General features: G+C 41.8%; 1 protein-coding gene across 1 annotated transcript in view; it reads left to right on the forward strand.

Annotated features, from left to right (window-relative positions):
- Positions 1 to 7,759: 7,759 nt before the first annotated feature.
- The window catches only part of HELB (DNA helicase B), a 46,289-nt gene continuing 28,969 nt past the window's right edge, over positions 7,760 to 25,079 (forward strand). Inside the window, exon 1 of the mRNA XM_019472540.1 lies at positions 7,760 to 7,940. Within this exon, the coding sequence (XP_019328085.1) occupies positions 7,760 to 7,940 (181 nt within the window). The remainder of the gene's footprint in view (positions 7,941 to 25,079) is intronic.

Raw genomic sequence — 25,079 nt, forward strand, 5'->3', positions numbered from 1 at the left:
TTTCTTTTAGGAAACAATGTGTAGCATGCAACCCTGAATCTCGTCATTAAGGTAAAAAAATGCTTAAATATGCTTTGACTGACAGTTTCTAGCAGCACCGATGTGGGAAAAGATGCTTTTCGTCAGCCCCACATATAAGTATAATTCTCATTGAAATTCTTTCTGTAAATAGGTTGATGGTGGGAATATAGTTTGAGAAGCTCACATGCTTTCCTGAAATTTATGCTTCCCATGATGGCAATAAATTACAAAACTCATGTTAAGAGCCTTCTAGTTCTCAGAATACAAATGTAGATTTTTCCTTCAGAGGCTTACTGTCATTCTGCATCTGTGAAGTTTGTTACAGAATAGAAAACAAACATGAAACTGCTGCGTTTTTGCAATTTTATAGATGTTTTAATTCATCAACAATCTAGCAATATGTAGATACCATTTATGGTATCATTGATGGTATTTCTAAATACAGACTAACTTTAGCACAGTTTTATTTTGGCTGTGAAACTGTAGCTTCATCTCTTACGTTACATCAGCCTAAGCACTAGATGTGTACCACCGTGTGCCATCCCACTGATACCACTATCATGAAGTAACAAAGGATAAAGCTTCTACTTTAATTAGGACATCTCTGGGACTGTGTTTTTCTGCGACAGAAAAGTCTTTTATGTGAAAAGCTCTTGATTAACAAAACCCCAGTCAGGTTTCTGATAATAGAGAAAGTGGATTTATGTATCAAAACGTGTATTGCTTTCAAACGTAAAATGTTTTAAAATTAATATTTAAAAAAATACATAAATTTTAAATAGCAAAAAAAGAAAAGATTTTGCTTTCCTGATAAGTCCATTACCAACTCAGCAGCATTACTCTTGTGACACATATGAAAAAGTACATGGATCCACACCCAAAGGACAGAAAATCATCCACTGTACCTCTGGCAACATAAAAAAATGAGCAGCAATAATGCTATTTTGTCTACATCATTTTATTACTTAGCATTTGGTTCTTTCTAAAAATGCATTACCACTTCATTATTATTATTTACTTTTGTGGTAAACCTTGTTTTGGTCTTTGGAAAGATTGAAGAAGTGGAGAGATTGAAGAGCTCCAAAATGCGAGGAATGCAGAAGAGGCTTAAAGTTTCCGTATGTCTCCAGCTCTGTTCCTGCCTTCAGCACAAGTGTAGGTGGTGAGTCCCCAGTGCTGGTTCTGGATCACAGCATCGCTGCTCTGAACTGCGGTATCTGGAGAGAGGGAAAACCCCCTGCAAGAAAGTCTCACTTTTCTCTCGTAGTCCCAGAGACCAGCTTCAGCATCCTTGTACCACTCTCTTTTCAAGTATTAGTTTTAATTCTGTGGACACAGCAGTGAAAAGAGTGTAATAGTGGTGACAAAAAGGGGAAAAGAACCATGAAGCTGTTATAATTCTATAAATGGTCAATAAATAATTCTCAGCTTTCTATGAAAAACCTTGCACCCCCATATCAACTTAAAACCATCAGAGATACAACAGAAAACTTCAGTGAAAACTTGCTGGTTGGAGAGGAAAAGTTCTTTGAAGTCCACAAAGCAGATACTCAGGATCAAAAATATGCTATTACTTTTTTGAAGCAGGTGTAGGCTAGAAATGCTACTGTATGAAAACAAGATTGCTGCCTTACTAAGACCTTGCCCAATATTTCCTTATCTTCTCAGTTGAAACAGTCTTAACTTTCTCAGGCAATGTATGTTGCACATGGATAAGTGAGGTCTTCCAAAGAATGGATTGGTGCTGAAGACATTGATGAGATATTCTATTATCTCTGGCAGTGGTTTTTATCTACACTAGCTTTAAGACTATTACCTGTGCAATTTCAAAGATTTCACATGGAAATGTTGGACTGGATCTAACAGTGGGTTATGGCAAAGTAGTCCAAAGTGTGTGAAAAAATATAAATAACAGGAATTACTTTAAAATAAGGCTGAATTTTGGTTTAATATTGACGGTTGCTTGTTTTAATAATGGGTACTCCTCCTTGATGTCCAAAACATTCATTTTTTGCATAATTTCATTCAGGAAATGTATTTTTTTTCTTGTTTTCTTTATTTGCCTGTGCTTAAGAGTACAGAAGCCCAGAGACTGACCTTGCTTGTAATTCAAAGTATGTTCAGGAGCAGCTTGAACATCTTGGAAACAGTGCATGTTTCAGCTCTACTGTTTCAAACTGCCTGGTCATGTTGAGGTTTGATTTCAGCATGCTTTAAATAATTATAGTTTTCCTGAAGGTCTGGCTGAAAAGAAACATCATGAGCAGTGCAACATTAAATAATACAGGTTTTCTAAAATTCGGGGTGAGTATCTTTAGCGATAAGTACAAATCAGTAAGGGGACTTCGAACCTCCTCTGTACTGATGGGGGCTGAGGTAACTAAGTCGGAATCAGTAGAGATGTGCCCTCCTATTCCACCGCGTGTATGTGCAGTCTTTGGGTGGGGTTAGTGGCCATCCTTTTGAACTAGCAGGCCAGGCAGGTGGTACTGTATGTAACCTGAGTCTTGTAAGTGTTAATTTTATCTATGTTTATTTTGGTGTGGGTTTTTGAAACTGGGTAGTTTTAATAGGAGGAAAATGTTACTAAATGACTTGAAATTCCACTCCCTGGGATAAATGTTTAGAATGGAACAAAAGGAGAAGGGAAAATTAACTTGCCTTTTGCTGTCAAGAATGTTACAAATAACTCATTGGCTAGTGGTATTGAGACATCAGAGGTGATAGAAGGTATCTGCACAAGGTTTTATTTAATTTATGAACATATGGAAATACTGTAATAATTTTCTTGGGTTTTGTTGTGTGGTGTTGTCTGTTGCAATTTTACGGCCATGACTGAAAATCCAAGCTCCCTGCCATCGAAGCTGAAGAAGCACAGGCTTTTTGCGTGCTTGTTTTTGGGAGGACTTGCTATCAGTCTGATTTCCGTTAAAGATTGTTTAATTAAAATATACTTGCAGAAGAAATGGTACTGATTAGTATATATGCGCTCCCACGAAGCGTAGCTTCTTCCCATCCATTATGTACAAGAGCGTGAACTGGATCTCTTACAGCCGTCCTGGAAACACTCCCAATGCAGTCACAGCACAGGCATTTTTCTCTTCCTGTCGTTATATTTTGTGAGGACTTACTTATTTCCTGCAATCTCAGCCCATGTGAAGACAAGAATGATAAAATTTCTGCATAATTTTTCTGAGAATACATTTATACTCCAGATGACCTTTGGGGTAAATTTGAACTATTAGATTTTCCCACATATTTATAGTTGTGGCTGGGTATCTTTGCCAGCAAATCTTACAGGCTTTATCCACCAAACATTCATTTATGGTAAAAAAAAACCAATTTGCACTTGGAACATGATAGAAAAAGTTCAAAGCCATTACATTTGAAGTTAAGCTTTCATTTATAGTCTTATTTTTTCTGTATTGTCATCAGCCAATGTTACATTCAAATTCATAACCTAAGATGACTGTTTACTTCATTTAATTCCTTTCTGTGCTGATAACTATTGCCTGTGAAAGTGATTTTCCTGAGATCACACAGGCATATATAAAATACTGGTCCCTTTCTTTCTACTGAGCGATCAAGGATTCAAAAGCTACCTTATGCCTACGTTTCTTCATCCAAGCTTACTTGAACTAGATGGATATTTCTCAGCGAAAGGGTTGTTCTGCTTTATATTAAGAAAAAATAATGCGGAATTCTTAATTTACAAATAAATACTGGCAATTCCATCTTGTGTCAGACTTTATCAAAATATTTGCTTATACTATACGAGGTATCCTGTTGTTGACTACATTAAAATATATTCCCAAAGAAAAAATGTTTGCTGGAGAGTACTTTTGGTTTGAGAATTTGATCTGGATTTGTGTTTGGGATTTTCTGCTTCCGTGTGTGGCTACCCAGTGCTGTATACATCTTGCCACACCATGGGACACCAGGGCTGTTACGTTACTTCCACCCTGGACAATATCCATGTAAGCTGGTTCTCGGTAGATATCACCAAATGATGCTCCTGAAGAAACCTGGAACTTGGAGAAAGGAGGAACACTCACGTGCGATTGAGCAGAGGCCCCCATGGAGAAATACCTGGGTGCACAGAGTCCAGGGAATGACCGTGCTGGGCAACACAGCTGTGTTACTGGGTGCAGCGTGGAGTAAGTGCTGCTCTCCGCGGATTTATGTTAACTCATGGTATCCTTGAGCAGCGACCGTGAATGTGTGTTAAGGCCCCAATTCACCAGTGCCATTAAGAACTGTTTCTTTTTAAATGTACCTTTAAGTCTGGTCTCAAAATATACATTTAAGTGCTTTGTTGAACCGGGGATTAAGTGTAGCACCTGTGTTATCTTATACACTGGGTTTATGCACCGCAGGCATTGAAGAGGGTCAAACAGGAGATCATTTATCCTAATTACTGTGATGTAAGAGGAGCAGCAGGGGGTAGAGAGGCGAAAATTCTTTAATCCTACTATGTACAGAACAAAAGCATTTTCAGCAGCCTTTCAAGACGTATGATGGCGCATAAAGTCCCACATCTCTGTCAATCCTTTTATAACTGCACTGAAAATAGATTTGCTCTGTCAACATTAGTTGAGAAACCCTTGTTGCCAATAATTGAAACCTGCAATAGCAATAGATTTTTCCTAAGATGAAATGGGCTTTGAAAGCCTCCAGTACAACTCAATGTAAAACATCCTCCATTACCGCTGGTGTTCATACCAACCCAATCTCTTCATTTTCTGTTTTAAGCATTTCTTTTCTGTAAAGGTAAGAAAAAGAAGGTGTTGAGAGTCTTGGTATTGCAAATACATTTGTACTTCTTCAGCAGTATTGTCATAATTCCTACTGAAAAAGAGTAATATGAACTTCAGCCCCTCTGAAAATGTTGCAAAGTTATTTACTAATTTTGATGGCAAAACTCAACTGTGTGGCGTTTAATGAAGAAAAACAAATTAGACCATTCAGGTGGAGGGAATGTATAGGAGACTCCATATCAAAGCCCTTCAGTGAATATCCAGTCTATATTCAAAAGCAGAAGGTAGTGATTATCATATGGTGGGTTTTTTTAAGTTTGCCATTTACTGTTGTGCTTTTTGAAGTGGAATTTTTGTATTACACGGAGCCCATATTTAGTTACAGTGCCTCTGTTTTTATCGTGACGGTCTCTCACTATCCTGGCAAATTTGTCTGAATATATTAATAGGAATAGCTGAAGCTTTTCAGTATTTGCATACTATCCAGCCCTGCCCTGTTACGTGTGTCAGAATAGCAACGTATGTCACAGAAATGACATTTTCATACATGCTGTATAGTATGCATACACAGAGCAGTAGGAACTAGCATGCATGACATGTATTTAGAAAGCATCTGCTCTATAGAGTATAACTGCTTAATTCTGTCAAAACTTTTTGGTTTTCAAATCTTTGGGTAATAAATAATTTACTTAGTGTTGCCCAGTTGCCTAGTCTTGCGAAGAGCTCTTTGCAGAATGAAAGGCATTAAAGTGACCTGGTTCTGCATCAGGGGACCCCATTTCAGCTCAGCCCGGGGCTGTCAGTCCCTGCTCCAGCTACGGTGTAGGTGACCCTGTCCCCAGCCCTGTCCCAGCCCTGCCTGGCTGTGGACCCTGATGACCCAGACCCTGGCTTGCAGACTGACTTTCCGGCTTGGCCTCAGACCTGTCGTGTCACCACAAATGTGTCTGGCAGCGGGGCTGGGGAATGCCCCTGGCTGCCCCCCCAGCCTGCCCCGCTCCCTTGCTGGGTCGGTGGGATGGGCCCCGGCCTGCCCACCCCCGTGGGCGTCCCCCATGGGTCCTGGCACCCTGGCCCCTTGCAGTGACTGTGGGTGCTCAGTCCTTCCCTAAACATTGTACAGGTGAAACCTTGACCCTCCTCACATTTTTGTTGAGCTCAGTGAACCTGTGAGTGGGAGTCAAGGTACACCTGCAGAAGATTCGCTGTAAAAATAGAGGCTGAATTTTGCAATTTCAACCATGGTTGAAACTTCGTGGCTATTCTCAGTTATATGAATGAAGAAATTGAGCTAGAGTTCATGGTAATCACTTCTGTCTTCTCCACATAATGGGAATTCAGATGGATGGATTTTACAGGAACTAATATACAAAGATTGACTTTTTGCATAAGGCCAAGTATTTGGAATTTAAGGTCAAAAAGAAATTTGGTTTGGAAGTTATGAACGGCTGAAGAGAGAATTTAGAATGGAAGCAACTAGTACATTAGCCACGCACTACTACTAATAAATACTGAACAGTGCGGTTAGGCACTGACCCAGTGTATGCTTATTTTAAGCATCTGCTCAACTTGGAAAAAAAGTAAGGACTCTCACTGAAAGTGATAGACTTTTTCAGCTTGTTCTTCCAGAATGTACATAAATGGGATTGCTTCAATGGTGCTATAATGCACAATAAAATATTAATCTAATATGCACTACTACTAATAAATACTGAACAGTGTGGTTAGGCACTGACCCAGTGTATGCTTATTTTAAGCATCTGCTCAACTTGGAAAAAAAGTAAGGACTCTCACTGAAAGTGATAGACTTTTTCAGCTTGTTCTTCCAGAATGTACATAAATGGGATTGCTTCAATGGTGCTATAATGCACAATAAAATATTAATCTAATAAACAGGAAGAATTTGATGCGTTAGGAAAATGTAAGCGTTGAATTTCCTTTGCGTTATTTTTCACCCTCCCTCTCTTCTTTCTCCCTCCCCCCCTTTTCTCATATGTAAGCTATATATATACATCTATATATTTCCAGTACAAACATACTTTTGGATGACCATAATCAACCAAAATTACCGGATTTTGCTGTGTTATGTCTGAGATCCCATGTGGTACTCCAGATTTGCACTGGAAGTATGGATACCAGTAAGTTCTGGAGATACATGCCAGAAGAGTTACTAAAATGGGGCAAACCCTCTGTAAAATTATGTCTACAGCTATAGAATAACAAGTATCAACTTCTGTAAACCAATAAACAAATCTTTTTTCTAAATGATCTGATTGGGAGAGGGGATGATCTTAATCTTTTAGCATTATTTGATTTAATGTTAAATATTGTGCAATGATTTTACCATTATAAGGAATGTAAGCAATAAAAAATAAAATAATTTGCTAAAAAAGATAGCTATTAAAAGATATTTAAGAGCTATAGTTGGTTATTCATGGTTTATTGATATTTTATGATCTCAAAAAATAGCCTAACTTTATTTTTAACTATTTTAGGAAAAAATGGAAGTTTTGATAGGCTTTGAAGCAGAGAGAAAGAGTCCAAAACACTCTGTTGGTGAGATTCACAGTTCAAAAAGGCATGCTATGTTCCTAATTTCTTTTTTTTTTAAATGTAACTAGGTTATACTTTTTCTAGCCAGAAAGATGTGATGGTGAACGTGATGGAGAAGAGTAGCTTTGATTCACACCTTGCAAATGCTTGGTCTAATATGTCAATGTACATCATGTGCAAAGCTGAGGTCCACAGCGTTTGTATGAGATGATAACTTTTATAATTAAAATGGTATTTTACAACAGGAGGAGAAAGCCAAGAACAGGATCAAAAGCTGGGTACAAATGACATGGTCTCTACCAATTACAATCAGATACCAACAATAAAAGATGGGAAGATGATAAAATATATATAATTAAATATAATTTTTTGTTTTTACTGGTCTTTTCAAAAACCCCATTCATTTTTCCCCACTGCCTCTCCGTCACATGCTGTATCAGGACTATGTGGATTTGGGCACCGGTATTGCTAACGCGCTGCTCGACCCAGATGTCTGTGTGTGGAGCGGGAAGAGCTCCCCGCCATGCTGTAGTACTCCAGAGCAGTGCGTGTGGACCCCGGCCTATGTGAGAGTTGTTCAGTGTTCTGGTTTTAAAGACTGCCAGCACGGTAATGGTGGAACGCCCTCACTTTAGCTGGTTACTTTGCAATCCTTAATTTAAGTTAGGTCAAGGTAGAAGCAGCTGAAAATATTTTTGCATATAAAGTTGAAACAGACCACAGCTACAAAAGTCTATGAAGACACAACTGGCTTAAGGACCATAGGATCTCAGGGCAATTCAGAACCTCAGATCTCAGATCTCTAGTCCTACCTCCTGTTCAGAGCAGGCTCAGGTGTGAGATCAGACCAGGTTGCTCAGGGGTTAGGTCAAGGTAGAAGCCGCTGAAAATATTTTTGCATATAAAGTTGAAACAGACCACAGCTACAAAAGTCTATGAAGACACAACTGGCTTAAGGACCATAGGATCTCAGGGCAATTCAGAACCTCAGATCTCAGATCTCTAGTCCTACCTCCTGTTCAGAGCAGGCTCAGGTGTGAGATCAGACCAGGTTGCTCAGGGCTTTGTCTAGTCTGGTTTTGAAAACTTCCAAGGATGGCAACTATACAACCTCTCTGGGCAACCCATAGCCTTGCCTGACTGTCCTCAGGGTGAAAAAGGTTTTCCATATAGCCAGTCTGAACCTCTTCTTTCAACTTATGCCCCTTGTCTCTTGTCCTTTCACTGTACACTGCAGGGAAAAGCCTGCCCCTGTCTTCCTGATAACCTCCTCGTAGGTACTGGAAAGCTGGTATAAGGTCCCCCTGAAGCCGCCTCTTTCCCAGGCTGAAGAAGCCCTGGTCTATCAGCGTCTTCTCACAGGGCAAGCGCTCCAGGCCTGACCATTGTGGTGGCCCTCTGCTAAACTTCCTGCAGTTCACCGATTTCTTCTTCTTGTATTGGGGGACCCAAATCTGAGCGCGGTATTCTAGGTGCAGTCTAAAAACCATTTGATTTTAGTTGGATCACTTCTCTGATCTGTCTCAGCTGGAGGCTGCAAAAGCACTTGGTGCCGGCACAAGGCAAGGAGGAGGCCCAGGCTGGTGAGGGCAGCGAGGAGGGCAGAACTGCCCTTGCTGGCAGCAGTGTGCACTGAGAACAGCTTATACAGCTCTTGTGCAGCGTTGGAAAAGGTGTCAGCTTGGGGCTGCCCGTGAGGACAGTCTCTTCTTCTTGCATTGGCAAGGCTCTTCTGCCACTAATGAGCCTCGGGTTCCCTTTTCCATGTACTCCCCAATTTTTGTGCAATCCCTTCCACACAACGGTTGTATTTCCAGAAGAAAACCTCAGGTGGCAGCAGCATCACAGCTTTTGTAAGCAGTCCTGCTCTTTGTGCAATCTTCCTTGTGCCACCAGTCATTAGACTTGTTAACGAGGGGCTCTTGTGCTTAACAACATTATTAGCGAATCATCAGCCTATCGAAGAGTGAAAGTGTTCTTTTCTGGTTGATTTAGTGATGTGCAGATCTCATTTGGAAGTCCTGCATCCATGTTTTATATATTCATGCAAACAATGCATATTTTTATATATTCGTGTGAGATGAATTTGGGTTACTTTGGGTTGATAATGTGTTTGATCTGAGTTAAACCTCTTAGAGCACCTTCTGAAAGATTTTCTGTCTCCTTTAAGCTGGATAGTCGTCCGCTCTCTGATTTCTTGTATGTGACCATATGATACCGAAAAGGAGGGAGGAAGGTATTCAAAGGATCGCTAAAAGGGCAGTAGGGAATCCAGAAGGGAGGAATTTGGGAGTAGAACAAGCCACAAAAAGTTAAAAGGAAACATGGTGAGAGATGTAGGAAATCAGATGGCGAATGCACAAGGGAGGAAAAAGCTCGAGGCTGGTTGGAATAAGAATTGTTTCTCACAGGTCCGTTTTCGGGGCTCTTGAACACCTGCAGTTCCCTTGCACCGTTTCAAGACAGTGTCGCAGAGATCAGCTTTGGGATTTCCTGCTATTCTCACTTGCAATGACTCTGTCTCTCCATCTAATTAGCTTTTTTAGGCACTGGGCACTAGGCAATTCTCTCTATACTTCGAGTTTCACTGCCAGTCAGCCAGGATCTTTGAAGTCTTTCACATTGTTTCCTCTTTCAGGCTCCTGCCATTAAAGTATACCTGTAGAAAACAGTAAGTACCAAAACTTTCTGTTCTCTCCTCCCAAAACAGACAAGTGAGCAAAGAACATTCCTCTTGAACACAGTGGTTTTGAAGTCACATTTCTGTGACTGGATAGAAAAAGAAAACAGTTTAAGGATCAGCAGAAAAATTGCCACTGAAAGGGGACTGGCAACGTGCCATTTCTTCAGCCTGGCCCCAAAAAGACCATGCTTCCTGATACCTGCAAGAGCTTGCGACCTTCTTTTACTTGACTGCAGCATTAGAACAAGATTGTCATGGTCTTGTGGGACTGAAGAATGGACACCAAAAGACATCAGCTCCTTCTGCGCTGGAAAATAAAGAAAATGGTAAATGTATTCAGTTTTGAGGGACTGTGATGCATTTTTGGTACATCTACATTTGATAGTGATTACAGCAGTGTCTTTGATGCTGCCGTGTCCATCTGTTCATGTCACCTTGGCCTGGTTTAGACACAGGTGAAGCCGTTATTTGGAGAAGCGCATGGGTGTAAGGTGACTGAAGGCCTGAGGAAGGGGCAGTCCCACTCCCTGCTGCTACTTTAACTATGCCTCAGTGCAGCACTAGAGGGTGGAGTAGAGGAGAAGCACAGCCCTTCCTGTATCCTCTCTGCCCAGGACTAGGATGAGAAACAGGGGAGTGCGCATCCACATGTACCGTCTCTTGCTGTATGGGATTCATGATGGGAAGGGACGGGTGGTAGACTACATGCATTGGCATAGAGACTGCTGCCAAGTACGGGCAATGCCGCTGCTCAGCACAGTTTGCAGAACGCGTCCAGGAAGTGGAGAAATTAGGATGGAGCGACGCTGTGTAGTGTTAAGATGCCGGTGGCATCTCAAAGCTGGTGCGTTTTTTCAAAGTGGTGGGTGATCTCAATAGGCTGGCCTCCCAGATCAGCATCCTACAAACACCGCATCTCATCATGCAGCAGGCGGGTAGGTGAGCAAGGCCAGATGTCTCAGATGGCACCGTGAGACGCAAGGGATGCCTATGGAGCAAGCCAGCCTAAACATTGCATTGTGTGCTTTTGCTTACTTGGCAGAAGTAAAGGCACATTCTCACGCTCCGTCTAGATTGATGTCATACCTGAGCAGATCCTCCTTGAGTCCCTGTTGCTCAGATCATCCAGGCTCTGGCCTGTGAGAGGTCCCACAAGCATCAGCAGGGCTACTCAATCTGTGGCACAGCTGAGCACAGCCACAAAATTGGATGGGTCTCCTGGACCAGCGCTGTTGAATCTCGGTGTAGAGCAGAGCAAGGGTCTAACTCCAGTGCCGTCTGCTAAGCCCATCCTCCTCCAGCACCCCGGCACTTGCTCCAGAGCCTTCTCGCCTGAACCACTAGTGGTGGTGTATAATAAACATTTTCTTTGGGCAAGATGGTAGGCGATTTTGCATCGCAGGTGAAGTATATAAGGCTCCAGTTGTTTCAATACTGGAAAGAATGGGATGAAGAGTAAAAGAACCTCACAGTAGCATTTCTTTCCATAGTAACAGTTTTCTAAAAACTTCAGAGTTATTTCTAATATAACTAGCCCTTTTAAAATTAATTATTCACTGGAGATGATTTTGTGTCATTTTATAAATGCACAACCTAATTAAAGTACAATCGCTGATCTATTAAATACCTGATTTGCCCATATTTCTTTATGTTTTATTATTACAAAGCACAGTATTTTAAATTGTGAGTTGACTTCAGCATGGGGTTTATATTAATGTATAATTGTGGTTTTTACTTATATTTGTGAGGAGAATTGTGAGATTTCCCTGGGCAGCCTAACAGATATTTTGCATAAACTGATTGTCTGCCATTTTAAGCTTGCATAATTTCTTCCACTTTTGGAAGAAATAATTGCAAAGCTTCCAGAATTGCATGCATTCATTACATGTGAATTGGCACTTTTATTTAATTTGGGTCTCTTGCAAGTTGGTCTGTGCTCCTACATGCTGTGTCTTGCATATTTTGAGGGAAATTTTCTATAAAGCATCGATTAAGTCACTGTAAAATATGAGCCAGTCTACACAGGTTTGGGAATTCAGGGAGTAGGGGAAGGACTTAATTCCCAATAAGAAAGCTAAACTGATTAGAAAATAGAAAGGAGAAATATTTGGATTAATCTGGAGTGTAGAGAGTGACTAAAATTGGGTTCTGGCGGGTTTTTTTTCTGTTGCAGTGGGAGGACTAGAGAGTCACAAATGGATGTAAAACTAGGAGCCCCAGGCAAAGGTTGTTTCCTTGCGATGTGTGATAGGGAAGATGGGTGAGGAAGCCCAACGTCTCCGGCCTTCTCTGCAGTGGGAAGTTTTAGAGCTGTTTCAGCAATGTGGAAACAGTGTTGGTGCTTAAAACTGAGCAAACACTGCTGTAGACAGGCTTCGGGTGCTTTTACAAGGTGTCACGGAAATCTGTCCAGATCAGGTCCCCGCGTCCCAGCAATCAAAATCCGACTGCTCTGTTGCGGGGCTCCACTGTTGGGGTGCAGCGGTGGCAACTTCAAATGGAAAAATTCAGAGCAAATTCATGCTGTCTGCTGTGGATGGCACGGGCCTTTGAGACACTGAAGAAACTGCTCGGAGTTTCGTGTATGACCAGCATATGTTTAATACAACAGCCACGGTGCAATCACGCCTTCAGCCCAGTATGGCCCAAGGAACCACGTAGGCGGTTTCAGATACATAATTACTCTCTCCGACTTCAGCAAGACTTCTCAAATGCATGATATTTCAAACATGTTTTAAGCGTGTGCCAGTGTCACAAAACTGTGACAGCTTGACATCTCATGCATGACTGATTTGTGACAGAGGTGGCAGAATGGGCAAGCCTTTAATAGGCTCTGCTTTTCCATCCCCTCTTCCCTGGAGGAAGGGGGAGCATCTTTCTCCAGAGAGACATGGGTTTATAGTCCCTATTTTACTAGTTATTCAGATGCAGTGATAATCAGTGCACATACATATACATGCACCTTTTTCTTTTTCTATGTCAATAGTTATACTTAATTTTTATACACATACAGAGAAACAGCAGAGTCACAGAAATGCAGCACAGAGAAATAAATGAGTCAATCTAAAGTCGAGACAGGCTGTGGTCTGGAGCCTACAATGAGAAGGTGCAACAAGTGTAGAACTTTACTGATTTCAGTGAGACGGCACATACACTCTTTGCAAAGCAGGATTTTAAATAGGGTGGGAGAGGATACAGTGTAAGGAAAGACATAAGGAAAAAACAACATAGCACAAAATTAGTACAGCACAGCGATCACTGTATGCTAGCACAAATCATAAGACAGAGGAGAGCTACCATATGACAGCTACAAAAAAATTTTGGGGAAAAATACAAACTTTCCAGACAGTGAAAGTCGCAATGTAAAATCACAGTTCAAAGCACAACACATCACATCATATAGGTGCAATTAAAGCTGTCCAGTAACATCGCGTTATGGTTTTGAATAGAAATGGACAAGAAACTGCAGAGGAATATCCTACGCCAAAAACGTGTCATTTAATATATAGCTTTGGCAGATATACAAATTCTGTAAACTAAGATGTGAATCTGGATTTATAATGGAGTAGCATCAAGCGAAAAGAATCATCTCTGGATGAAGCTTTCACTAGCTGTAAAAGCAAAGTGAACACAAGGGCAATACTAACTGTTGGCCAGGACCCCATCATACTCGGCACGCTATGAATGAAGACTCTCAAAGCCCAGTGCCTCAGAGAGTTTACAACCTAAATAACATAAACCAGATGTTAGAAGTCAATCCGTGACCCACTGAAATTAACACAAGGTTTGCACTGATTTCAGTGAGGCTGGATATCAGCCAGGCTCTCTATGCAGTGTAAGAATGAGATTAAAAGATCTGAAGGCCAGAGGAGACCACTCTGTTATCTAGTCTTCTCTTCTCCATAATGCAAGATTTAGGATTTCCCTAAATCCTTCACTTAAAATCCAACTGTTATTGACCTAACACATAACTTTTAGAAAAGTGTCCGTTTTTATTACCTGTACTTTTAACGGTAAAGAACTAACTAATTTCCTTAGGAATAGGCCTATTTAACAAAGGTTCCCAGTTTTCATCTTGAGATCCACCAGTGGTTAGCCCGTTTAATGCATGACGTTGGCATCTCTTTAGCTGCTTAGTCAAAATGTTATGCTAGGTCATGTCTCATACAGATATCTACATGTATTACATTCATACCGCTCCCTTGCCAACAAAAGTTACAACCGGTAAAAAAAGGCAAGTTAGAAAGCATCGGGGTTTTTTTTTATCTTAAATCTACTTCGATTGCATCCATGATAGTACCTGCAAATGAAGAGCCAAAAATAGGTTCAGCACTACAGTAACAGAAAGCCAAGCAACCTGCAGGTCAGCATTGGTCCTTTAGACTTCAAAGGCCACCTAATAATCACAATAACTCCTGACAACCACTGACGAAATATAGCAAAATCCACCAAAAGTCTTTTTCAGTCCCCAGATGCCAAAGATCTTTTCTGTCAAATTAAGCTGGGTGCAGGAAGAAATTACCAGACAACCTTTTAACCCTGCCTGTGCAAGGGTTGTGATTCAGAAAGCTCTTGGGAAAGTCAGTCACTCTGACTCACAGAGTGCCAGCAGGGACAATGTGAAGCCCTGGAGGGTTTGCCTAAGACAAATGTAACAGACGATGATATTCCAGAGCAAGGAAGAGGTGAAAAAAGCCACAAAGGCTGAGATTAGAAATTGCGTGATGTCAAAGTGAGTCAATAAAAAATAAAGTATATCTTGATAAAACATAAAAGATAACAAAATTTCAAAATTCAGAAGAAGCTTCAAATTAATTGTGTTACATTTGATTCTGCATGAGACCATAGATGAGCTGGCAATTCTGGATATGCCTAAACCGTGCAATTGAACAGTGCAATGCTTTGTGAACTGTCTTTCAAACTGAGAAATCCAGCATGGATTCAATCAATGGCAGCTCCGATCTTTTTATCTAGCGGGGGGACTTGATAGAAAATTCATAGTAGACAAGTTTGTGTGTGCCTGAATGTCTGTCTTATAATGCAGTGGAGGTTTAATAGAACAGCATCATACAAAGTAAGAATATTATAGATTATTTATCCTCAAGATAACACTAACAAGATGAGAAGATTTAATTGCTATATGTTGTGAAATAGAAAAAACAGCCATTACTATAAAGGACCTTGTAGCTTTCTGCTATTCGTTCCTTTTTTGCTCAGCCAAAGTTGCCACATGCATATCTCCGCAAGTTTGGGAAAGGTCAACAAAATCCCCTCTGACAGCTACTGTGTAAGTGCATGGACACACAACAACTTTGCGATATGTTTGCTGAACTTGTTTTTCAACACAAAAAAGTCTGCTTCATTCAACTTCATCATAAAATGGAGTTTTGAAGTTACACAGTGAAGTCTCACTGCTTACTTCACTAAAGAAATCACAGGACAGCTGGGGTGTCAGGACCATCTAACCTTCTCCCATGCATGGCCTCAGCCCAAGCTGAGCACGCCTGCCTCTGCAGCTTTTGGGGATGACTAAGAAATCCCCACCGAGGGCTACTATGCAGCCACAAATAACGTGCCCTGTCCCAGCGCATGGGCCCTGTTCTGGTGTGCCGTGGGGCTGCATTGGTGTGAGTACATACACTGCACCCACTTTGCACAAGGGGAAATAAGACTGAGAAGGATTTTACCCCAAACTCCATAATTTCCAACTCAAGATCTGCTCCTGGGTTTGTTCGATTACAGGAACCGTATCAAGACAAAGCAGTTGAATTGGCAAAAGCATGCAGGACCCTACTAGGAGGACAAAGAGGATGTTCTGCATGATGTTTAGTCCAAGTATGCTCCTCTTTTATCCTTCTCTGAGATCAGACTTCAGCAAGTTCTTTTACCTGATAAAGTGTTAAAGGGAAACAGTTTCATTAGAACAGGAGGAAATATTTTTTTATAAAACCCAGATAAATAGCATCACGTTTTATCTAACAACATTGTGAGTGAAATAAACAGCTTTCAGGTAGACAGGAAAGTAGAAATGCAAATGAGTTCACAGAATAAGGGATAAGAAGGTGGTTTATGAGAAGGGTGTCATCCCAGGAAGGGGAGAAGACATTTAGCCACAAATAGATGTGTCCTACAGCTCAGGTTGCATACAGTTTAAGAAGAAAAATTCAGGTAAAGTTTAGACACAGTACTAGGCAAAAATTTAGAAAAGATGCTAAAAGCAGTGCCAACTCTATCCCCAACCTATTGGAAGTAAAGACCTTCCATCAAATGCTGGAAATGAAAACAGGCAGCCTTAAGGTGTGAAAAGAGATTCATTCCAGCTGAAGAGCGGGAAGGAAGGAAGGAAGGAAGGAAGGAAGGACCCCAACCACGAGTACCACGGTGGGGAGACACCGACTTACAGCTCTGAAGCCGTGCTACAGCACTTGCTGCTGGCACCCAGCCACATGACAATCCCCAATATCTCACAGAGACAGAAAACAAACCATATGTATGTGTACCTAAGGAAGAAATCCACAGCAGCCCTCTGAGGTGAAGGACAAGCAAGAGAGGAGGGAAGGAAGGGAGTAGGGAAGGAAGGAAGGAAGGAAGGAAGGAAGGAAGGAGGGAAAGGAAGGCAGGCCAGCCTAAATAATTCCTTAAGAAATGCAGTAGCAGTATGGCAAGAGACCGAGAAATCATTCATTTGCAGTCCTAGTGCCCAAATAGCAGCCAGAAATGCTGCACCCTACCTTCCTCTGGAGTAGGGAGTCTGAACAATAACTGAATCGGGTGAGTTTGAGAGAGGCTGTGATTCACACACTCTCCATGTATGGCTGAGGGCTTGGCTCACGTGTGCCCTTGAGCCTAATATGGAGGCAAAATGCTCCAACCTTCCCAGCTCACCATCCACCACCACACTCTGGATATACACCTACACCAGCACTCACGGAAGACCCTTGCTCTCTGTGTCTTCCATGTGTCAGTCATGGCGCATCTCAGCAGCTCATCTTCTCGGGGAACTGCTGTAAATCCTTGATGTAGGTATCAGCAGTTTAGCACAGTCTCCCTGTTTTCATTTTGAATGAAATACCAGACCCTTACACTACTGTACGAGCCGTGGAGTCAGATAATAGCCAACTAGTGCATCTGAACAGCTACTCTAAATATTATTATACAGGTGTAAGACCTCTGTAGGAATGTTAATTTCTACCCTTTTTCCCTAAGACAGTAGCTACTGTATTGAAAGAAGGAGACTTCCAAAATTGCAGTTATTTTCCCTTTGTATTGCCTGTGGTACACATCTGAATTTCAAAACAACTTTTTATCCAGCTATATATAAATTACCTTTCCTTTGCCATCACCTTGGTCAAAATGAAGTGCATTTACATGTTACTATTTTTCTCCTCATGGATATTTTACATTTTTTGCTGTATTGTATTGTATCACAGATTAATATCCAAGGTAATTCATTACCTTGAAATGCCTATAGCAGCCTCGGTAATAGGCTGTATTAAAGAACTGTAGACAGGTAGTATCCAGCTTGCCCCAGGAACACCAGACCTATCATGGGAAATGAGCACGCAGAAGGCCCTACACAAGGGATCTGGATTTCTACCAAGACTGTTAGGTGATGACATGTTGGCTAATGACTAAGGCTAGTCATGTTCTGGTCACAGTTGATGAGCGTAGCACCCAACTGTCACATGGTACTGGCTCTCATTTTTGCTGTAAGTTACTAAATTATGTTGGAAGCAAGTTAAACATGCACCTAATTGTTACTTTTCTTTGTAAGGTTTGTGGCGTGGGAGTGGAGTGAGGGCCCGCTTACAAGGTAAGGCATTGCAGATATCTGCTTAGTAAAACACCATGGAAATAAAGCATCACTCTACAGATGGGTTTGACAACAGGGAAGGTTAAGAACTCATGCGCCTCTTCGCAGAGTTATCTGCAGCAGCATCATTTCACTGTACTGGGCCACATGTCACTTAACACCTTGGCTCCCCAGGCAAGGGCAGTGTGGGTGACCGGAGAGGGTTGCACTACCGGGCTGCTGCAACCTGCCACCATCCAGGAGGGCCCCTTCGAGGCAGTCCTCTGCTTTCCTGCAGCACAGGGCTGTGGCTTTTCTGTGCGGCATCCTGCTGGCCAGCAGATCCAGGTAGCTGGCTATGCTGGGATCTTGGGTCTGGAAGCAAGCAATGGCCTTTCAGGCAAAAAGCCTTTGGTGTTGCATGTGAGATGGTTATAGTGCTCATTGCAGGTGCTTCCCAGTGCAGATCCAGGACACAATATAATACATTCATATGTAAAAGGCAAAGGATTTGGAGGAAAATGGTGAAGCGGCAGGATGTCTGAAGCTGATGGGGTCTTGGGCTCTGGTTTTGAGTGCAACTTGTATGACAGAGAGGACAGAGAAAGGCGAACAAGTGGGTGTGTGGGAAAATGGGAGGGAAACATGTGGAGGATGAAACAGGTGGGAGACCCCTCTTCAGTCCAGCGGTTTGGCTTCCTTCGGTGTTTTTTAGCAAAGGTTTCTTGTGGCATTGAAACAAAAGTTGACCTGAAGTGTCTGCCAAGGCAATGGCCGAGGGGGGGGATCACATGTGAGCCACTAGCAATACTGTAGTAAGACTAAGGAGTTGATAATATCTCCAAGACCACAAATCAGACCTCTGTGAATGTACATTCATTATAAGAGTAATCCTAGGATTCTGAGCTGGGATGTCAACACTGAACGGAGTATTACTGTGTGCAGCAGTGAGGGCCATAGAAGTCGGGCAGGTACCAGGATCTATGGTGCTGTGAGGTGCAGACCTTGCCCGTACAACAAAATCTTCCCTCCAACAAAAATCCTCCATGAACATGGCTGTTAGCATCCATCCATCCCGACAGCCCCAAGGAAGGAGCCAGAGCCCAGGTTTCTCTCTTGTGACATCTTACACAGAGCAAGACAAACATGCATATGTATTATTAAGAGACTGGAAGGCAGACATGGTGTTTGCCACATTCCAGGGAACTAATGGCTATTTAGCTTTGCCCAGTTGAGAGGGATTCCTATGGCTTTGCTCCTTGCCCAGAATGGTGATTGTGCTGGGAGGGATGGAGGGGAATAATTTCTAGTAACACTGTTCCTCTGTGTACATAAATATTCCCTGACTGGGGCTGGCTCATCACACAAGATGGCAATCCATGCTTCCCTTCCCCCTGCCTTCCCCTCCCTCCTCACATCTCTACCAGCACAGCAGATTCCAATAATAAACCCATCACTGTGAAAGCCAGGTGTCATCCAAATTCATTTGCTGCAGCGTTTGATCTATCCTCTGCTTCAAGATACAGGTTTCAAAGTATTTTGTGAGATGCACTTCACAGCTTTGTATCATAGAAAACATTCTGCAGCATTTTATAAGCTGCATTTTATAAAATTTCATCAAATATTATGTAGAATATTTTAGCAATAAGCCCTTTTTTAGAGGATCAGTTCCAGTACAAGCTTGCATATGTATGAAAGTGCACAGAGAAAATAGGAACATCCTCAAAACACTGTTAACACTTAGCCTTCCGGAAGATCTTTGCTGGGCTATTTATTTTGTGATGGAACTTGTGCAGTTCACAGTGAAAGTAAAATGGGATTTAAGGCATGGTGACTGTTTTACTATGGCTATTTAGCTTTACAAAGCAGAAATGCCTCAGTTCATCCAGTGTCCTCCGCACTGCGGAGTAGCCTAGGAGGGATCATGGGCCGAATAGCATCACCTTATTCCTCACTGGGCTCCCCTCGGCTTTCTTGAACAAGCATCATCTCTGTTTCCACGTCTCATCAACCACTGACACATCCTCCATTTGGCGGACTGACTGTACAGGTGCATCTGCAGCTCCGACTCTTCTCATTGCAATTATTTGTCTTCCCCAGTGCTAGGCAGAGCACATCACATGCTGCCAGGCCCTGCACACCCGCAATCCACAACCACCCCACCACCTTTCAGACACCCCCAAAGTGCCACAAGAGCTCATTACATCAGAGATCTGGGCATCAAACAGTTAATGTCCCCCGATGGTGGAAAGAAATTAAGAAGTGGCACCTGAAAACTGTGGGAATCTTTTTTGTCATGGAGATGGAACAAACCCAGTCATTATTTGTTAATTTGCTCAGTTTGTATCTAAACCCATGCACAGGTAAGATCCATCTCAGCTCCTCAAGGTCTAGGGAGGGAAGAGGAGGATGTCTGAAGATCTCCCTGCAGTCGCACGAAAACAAGGCCAGGTGCTGAGGAGCAGCAGCGCTTCTCCAGTCTTTTTACAGTGCTGGTCCGTTCCGAGGTCCTGGTTTCAGATCTTTGGGGCTGCACTCCCTCGTCTCAGGCAGCTCAGAAAAGCCTTGCCTGAGAAGCGCTGCAGTGCGGGAGTGCCTGCACACCTGCAGACGGACATCTCGGACACAGCACGTCTCCACCCGCCACGAGAGGTCACTTTCTGTACAGCTCTCTGGAAGAGACAGACCAGTCCCATTTAGCAAAGTCACTATGAAATTTTCAACTCCGTGTTTAATTTTTTAAGTCTTTTCCCATTTGTTTAATGGAAGCTGAAACACTGCCATCACTGTCAAGCCCAGGAGCAGTGTTGTCTTGCCAGATCTTTCTGGGTTTACAGAAAAAGGCATACTTGCATTACAGCAGCAGAAAATAAATTTGAACATGGCATTTACATTTGCAGCATGAAAATTCAGATCACTGAACGCAACATAAAAGTTTTTTAAAAGGTCCTAATAATCTATACTTGCACACTGCTGGTGTTGTGTCATGCCAGTTGTTTTGAAGGATGGACTTTCTTTAGAGTTCCTGCAAAGGAAAGGAAAAAAATGCTGAAAAATAATATCAATATACTCCAAAAGAAGTCCAAACAAAAAGAAAGCTGAATAAGAAGAAATATAAGAGATCATTCTCCTCCATTAACCAAAGGAAAAAAAAAACAAACCCCAAAACTTCAGGGCTAGTTTTTGATAATTTATTCCTAAATTGCTGTCTGTTATTTTTAAAATTCCTACTTCAGTAACTTTTTTTTCAGGCATCAATTGCTAGTTATTACTTGGTTATGTCAATGAAAACAGGAAAAACCTCAGGTAATAAATTCTTCTATTGGGAGACAGTAACAAACCAGACCTTCTTCTCTAATAATACTGTAGCAGAGGATCATGAAATATATAAGAAGCACCTTAAAATAAAAATTGCACTGTATTAACTGTATGGTTTAGGTGGTCATCATGTTTCAAGAAGAGATCTGCTGTGCTTACAGAGAATTGAGCAATTGTGAGCTTTGTTCATCTTCACAACCGCTGTAAATTTTGGGAGAAATTGTCTCTGAGCTAGCAGAAGTCTGAGGAAAGCATTTTGAAGAAAACTGTCTCTCATTTATTAATATAACAAAGCGAGCCTGATGGCTTAAATAAAAGAACAACCCTGGCAGCTGCTGAGCTCTTACAACCACTATTTTAAATCAAAGAGGAAGGAAAAACCCTGTATATAAACTCAGTGACAAGCAGGAATCTCTAAAGTCAAGGATGAGAACAGAGTAAAAGAGGGACACGCAGATATTGCGAAGGCAGGCAAGCAGGAACCTGTCACTGTTGCAGATGAGGGCGAGTAAGTGATACAGTGGTTTTCACAGTACACTAATGAAGAACTAATGGGGGTTAGGTAAGACAGTCATTCCAGCACATTTAGGCTTCTGTTGTTTACACTGTTATGTATTTTATATGAATATTTAATCCCAATTAGGCTTTTTGATTCTGCACCAGTAGTCACCGATGTAAAATACACGTACAGTATACTTCAGGAGCATTCCCTGGTAGGTCTGCTGATTAGCTAAGGATCTTAGGAGAAACATGAGGGATGGTCATCAAAAATGCCAAAACCCCCAAAATTAACAAGGTAACGAATTCTGTTCTGGAACTGGGAAATATTTCAAAGCTATGGGAAGTAAAAAATGTAGCTCTCATTCAGCAATTCTAGGATGAAAAATACATCTTAATCTTTCAAAAAGATTACATAAAATAATTGCTTTAGACAACTTTGAAGAATCCTCTTGGCACACTTCTACAGTTTTTAGCTTTCCAGACTTTGGTTTCGACTCAGGAGAAACTCAGTCGCAGATGTGAGGCTCTGCGAGCCCCAGACCCCTCTCCTGCTCCAGAGACCGGACCGCTGAGAGCTCAAGCTGGAGCTAAGCTCTGGCGCCCTGTACTTTGGGCACTGAAACCGACCCCGGAGCCCTGCCCTTGTTTCGAGGCAGATGCTGCTGCTAGGAATCGCAGCTGGGTCATGCGTGAGGTCAAGAGCCCAAGGAGGCGGCCAGAGAGGAGTACCCATCAGGGCGCTTCAAGGGCCACACGTGGTCCGAAACCCTGCCCATCTTTGGAGGTGGACACACATATCAGCTTGGAGCCTATGGCTCGGGAGGGAGGCTTGAGGAGCAGATCTAGCATGAAAGAGCCATAAGAGAAGATGTCCACTGAGACCCAGGAACCTCACTGCCCTGGGCCAGCCTGCAACATCAGGCTTAGATCTTGTTCCTTTTCTTTTACTTTCCACCTACGAATCTTTAATCTTACTAGGGGATTAGGTATCTAGGAGGGCTGCTGAAGCAGACCCCACAGGGGAGTTAGGAGGAAAAACACACCAGCTCTGGATTGTCATTGGGCTTTGGGCTGCTCAGATCAGGTCCATGTGCAGAGACATGGGAAGCTTTGAAGTAAATAAGCTAGGTACCCAGGGTGTTTCAATAATTCAAGAATGAGGGAATTACAGAGGGGGTTTGAGTTGTAATTTTGGTTTTATGTGCCTAATCTCTGCTTAAATTCAGGTGCCTTCGAAGATTTTAAATCTGACTCTAATTTGAAATGCACGGCTACAAGCTCTTTCCTCACTGTCAGCTGGAAAGCAAGGGCTCTGGGAAGTTGTCTGGGGAAAGGTAAATCTTTTCTATCACACTGAGCTACTGTGGATGCCAAATAGAATGAGGTAGCTTTAAAGGATTTTCCCAAGTCAGTTCAGAAAAAGTGATTATATAGGATTTATGAACCAGCTTCTCATAAATTTAATAATGACTCGCCATTTCCTCCACTTGCTAGATTGCTTAGCACTGATTTGGATGCTCTGATAGAGCAGCATTAATAAGAAGCTGCGTGATTTACCTTGAGGTGGTATTTCATTCTCTGAAGATAGTTCACATCTCTGATATCAGAATGAAGGAAAATAATGCTTGCGTAACAGAAGGTATAAATATGGTATATTCAAGAAATATTTTTAAACTGCAGTTCTCAGAGCTGTTTCAAATGAATCTGGATTTCTCCCCTAAACCCTGTGACAGTCAGGAAGAGAGTCAAAATGCCCTGAGCATCGGTAACTGATCAGAGAGCCTCTTTAAGGTGAAAGAATTCAGGAAGGTATCACTTCCAAACTGTTCTGTCTGCTCGCCTCATCATATTTAGCATGAACGCACTTCATCTGTGTCATTGGAAAAACAGGCTGTTTAGCTTAAACTGCTGCTGCAAGCTGCTAAACTGACTGACTTTGTGCAGGAGCGGATGAGTGCTCGGACAGCTGGGTGTCTAGCTTCACCTTGGGTGGAGGCTGACAGAGCAGGAGAAACAAATGGGCTGTGATAACATCTGGTCCATCTGACCACAGTCTACATTCTCAGCTCCAACATTTACTGCTATGGCAACTGGACAAAAGTGTGGTTCATCAAGAGGTAGAACAGCAATATAAGCAATATATCAACACATCAAGGTCTTAATGAAAATAATTTAAAAAGGAATCATGATTACTAGGAAAGAAGAAAAAACTTGTTCTGTTTCTGACCAGTACTATGTTGGAGGGTAAACATCCTGAATCCCATTGGTCTGGTCTTACAACCACTGAAAAAGCCTTTTTCATAAACACCACCTTCTTTCAAACTTAGTAGCAATGGAATATGTTGGCACAGTTCAAAATACACACGTGAAATTTGAGTTCTACTGTGAAACATATTGTGGAAGAATGACCTGGTACATTTGCATGTGTGTTGTCTTTCATTAACTCAATATCAGATTCAATACATGAAATTACTGACTATACCTTCATTAGTAATAAAAACACAGTCTGAATGTAAGTTTCTGTTGATATTGTGTTAAAGAATCCCAATCCAGGGGCTCTCCTGTAAGCACTCTCACCTGTGAACAAAACAAGTCAGAACGTAGCAAACTCCATTCTTCATTAGAACCAAAAATACAAGTATGTTATCACACAAGTATGCCTCATGGAAACAGCTCTCTCAAATTAAATATGTGAGAAGAGTTTTAAATTTTAAAATCTATCACATTAATATAAACAAATTTGTATTATTCTCTGAATAGCTGTTACATGAGCAGACTCATACACAAAGGAGCAGGAAGAGTAAAAATATTCCTTTATTTGTTAGAAAACCTTGGCCACACGTCATGTCAGGAAGTAATTTTCTCTGTTTTAAAACAAGCTTTTCTGGGACCATCTTATTATTAAATAATTTTGGATGCAAAGGTCTCACTGTATAGAATATGTGCATCATTACTGTTTGGGGCATTATAAACGCTGTGTGAGTAGTGCTAATACAATAAAAGAGAAATCATGATTCATTACTAGCTTCACAAGGTGTGGGATTTACCAGTGGATTCAGTCAGTGTTTTGCCTTTCTCCCTGGAAAGCTGTAGGTGAAAGGAAACTTGCTCATAATTACTGATCAAAACTCTAGCCAGGAGCTGGTTTCTAAATGAGCTTAGGTGAGACAGCGTTGCTTATTAAGAGTGGAGATTTCAAGTGTTGCTTTTTTTCCTTGAAAAACTGCTATGGAAAGTCTGCCTTCCTTTGCTTTGTTTTAGATTCCTTTTCTTTTTCGTTCCGCATCCTCAGAAAGAAAGGACCTCTTTTTCTTTTCAATACTCACATCTTTCCCCGATTCCTCCATAATTTCATAGAATCATAGAATCATTAAGGTTGGAAAAGACCTCTAAGATCATCGAGTCCAACCGTCGACCCAACACCACCATGCCCACTAAACCATGTCCCTAAGTG

This window comes from Aptenodytes forsteri, unplaced genomic scaffold (assembly GCF_000699145.1).
Source record: "Aptenodytes forsteri isolate BGI_AS27 unplaced genomic scaffold, ASM69914v1 Scaffold4, whole genome shotgun sequence".
NCBI lineage: Eukaryota > Metazoa > Chordata > Aves > Sphenisciformes > Spheniscidae > Aptenodytes > Aptenodytes forsteri.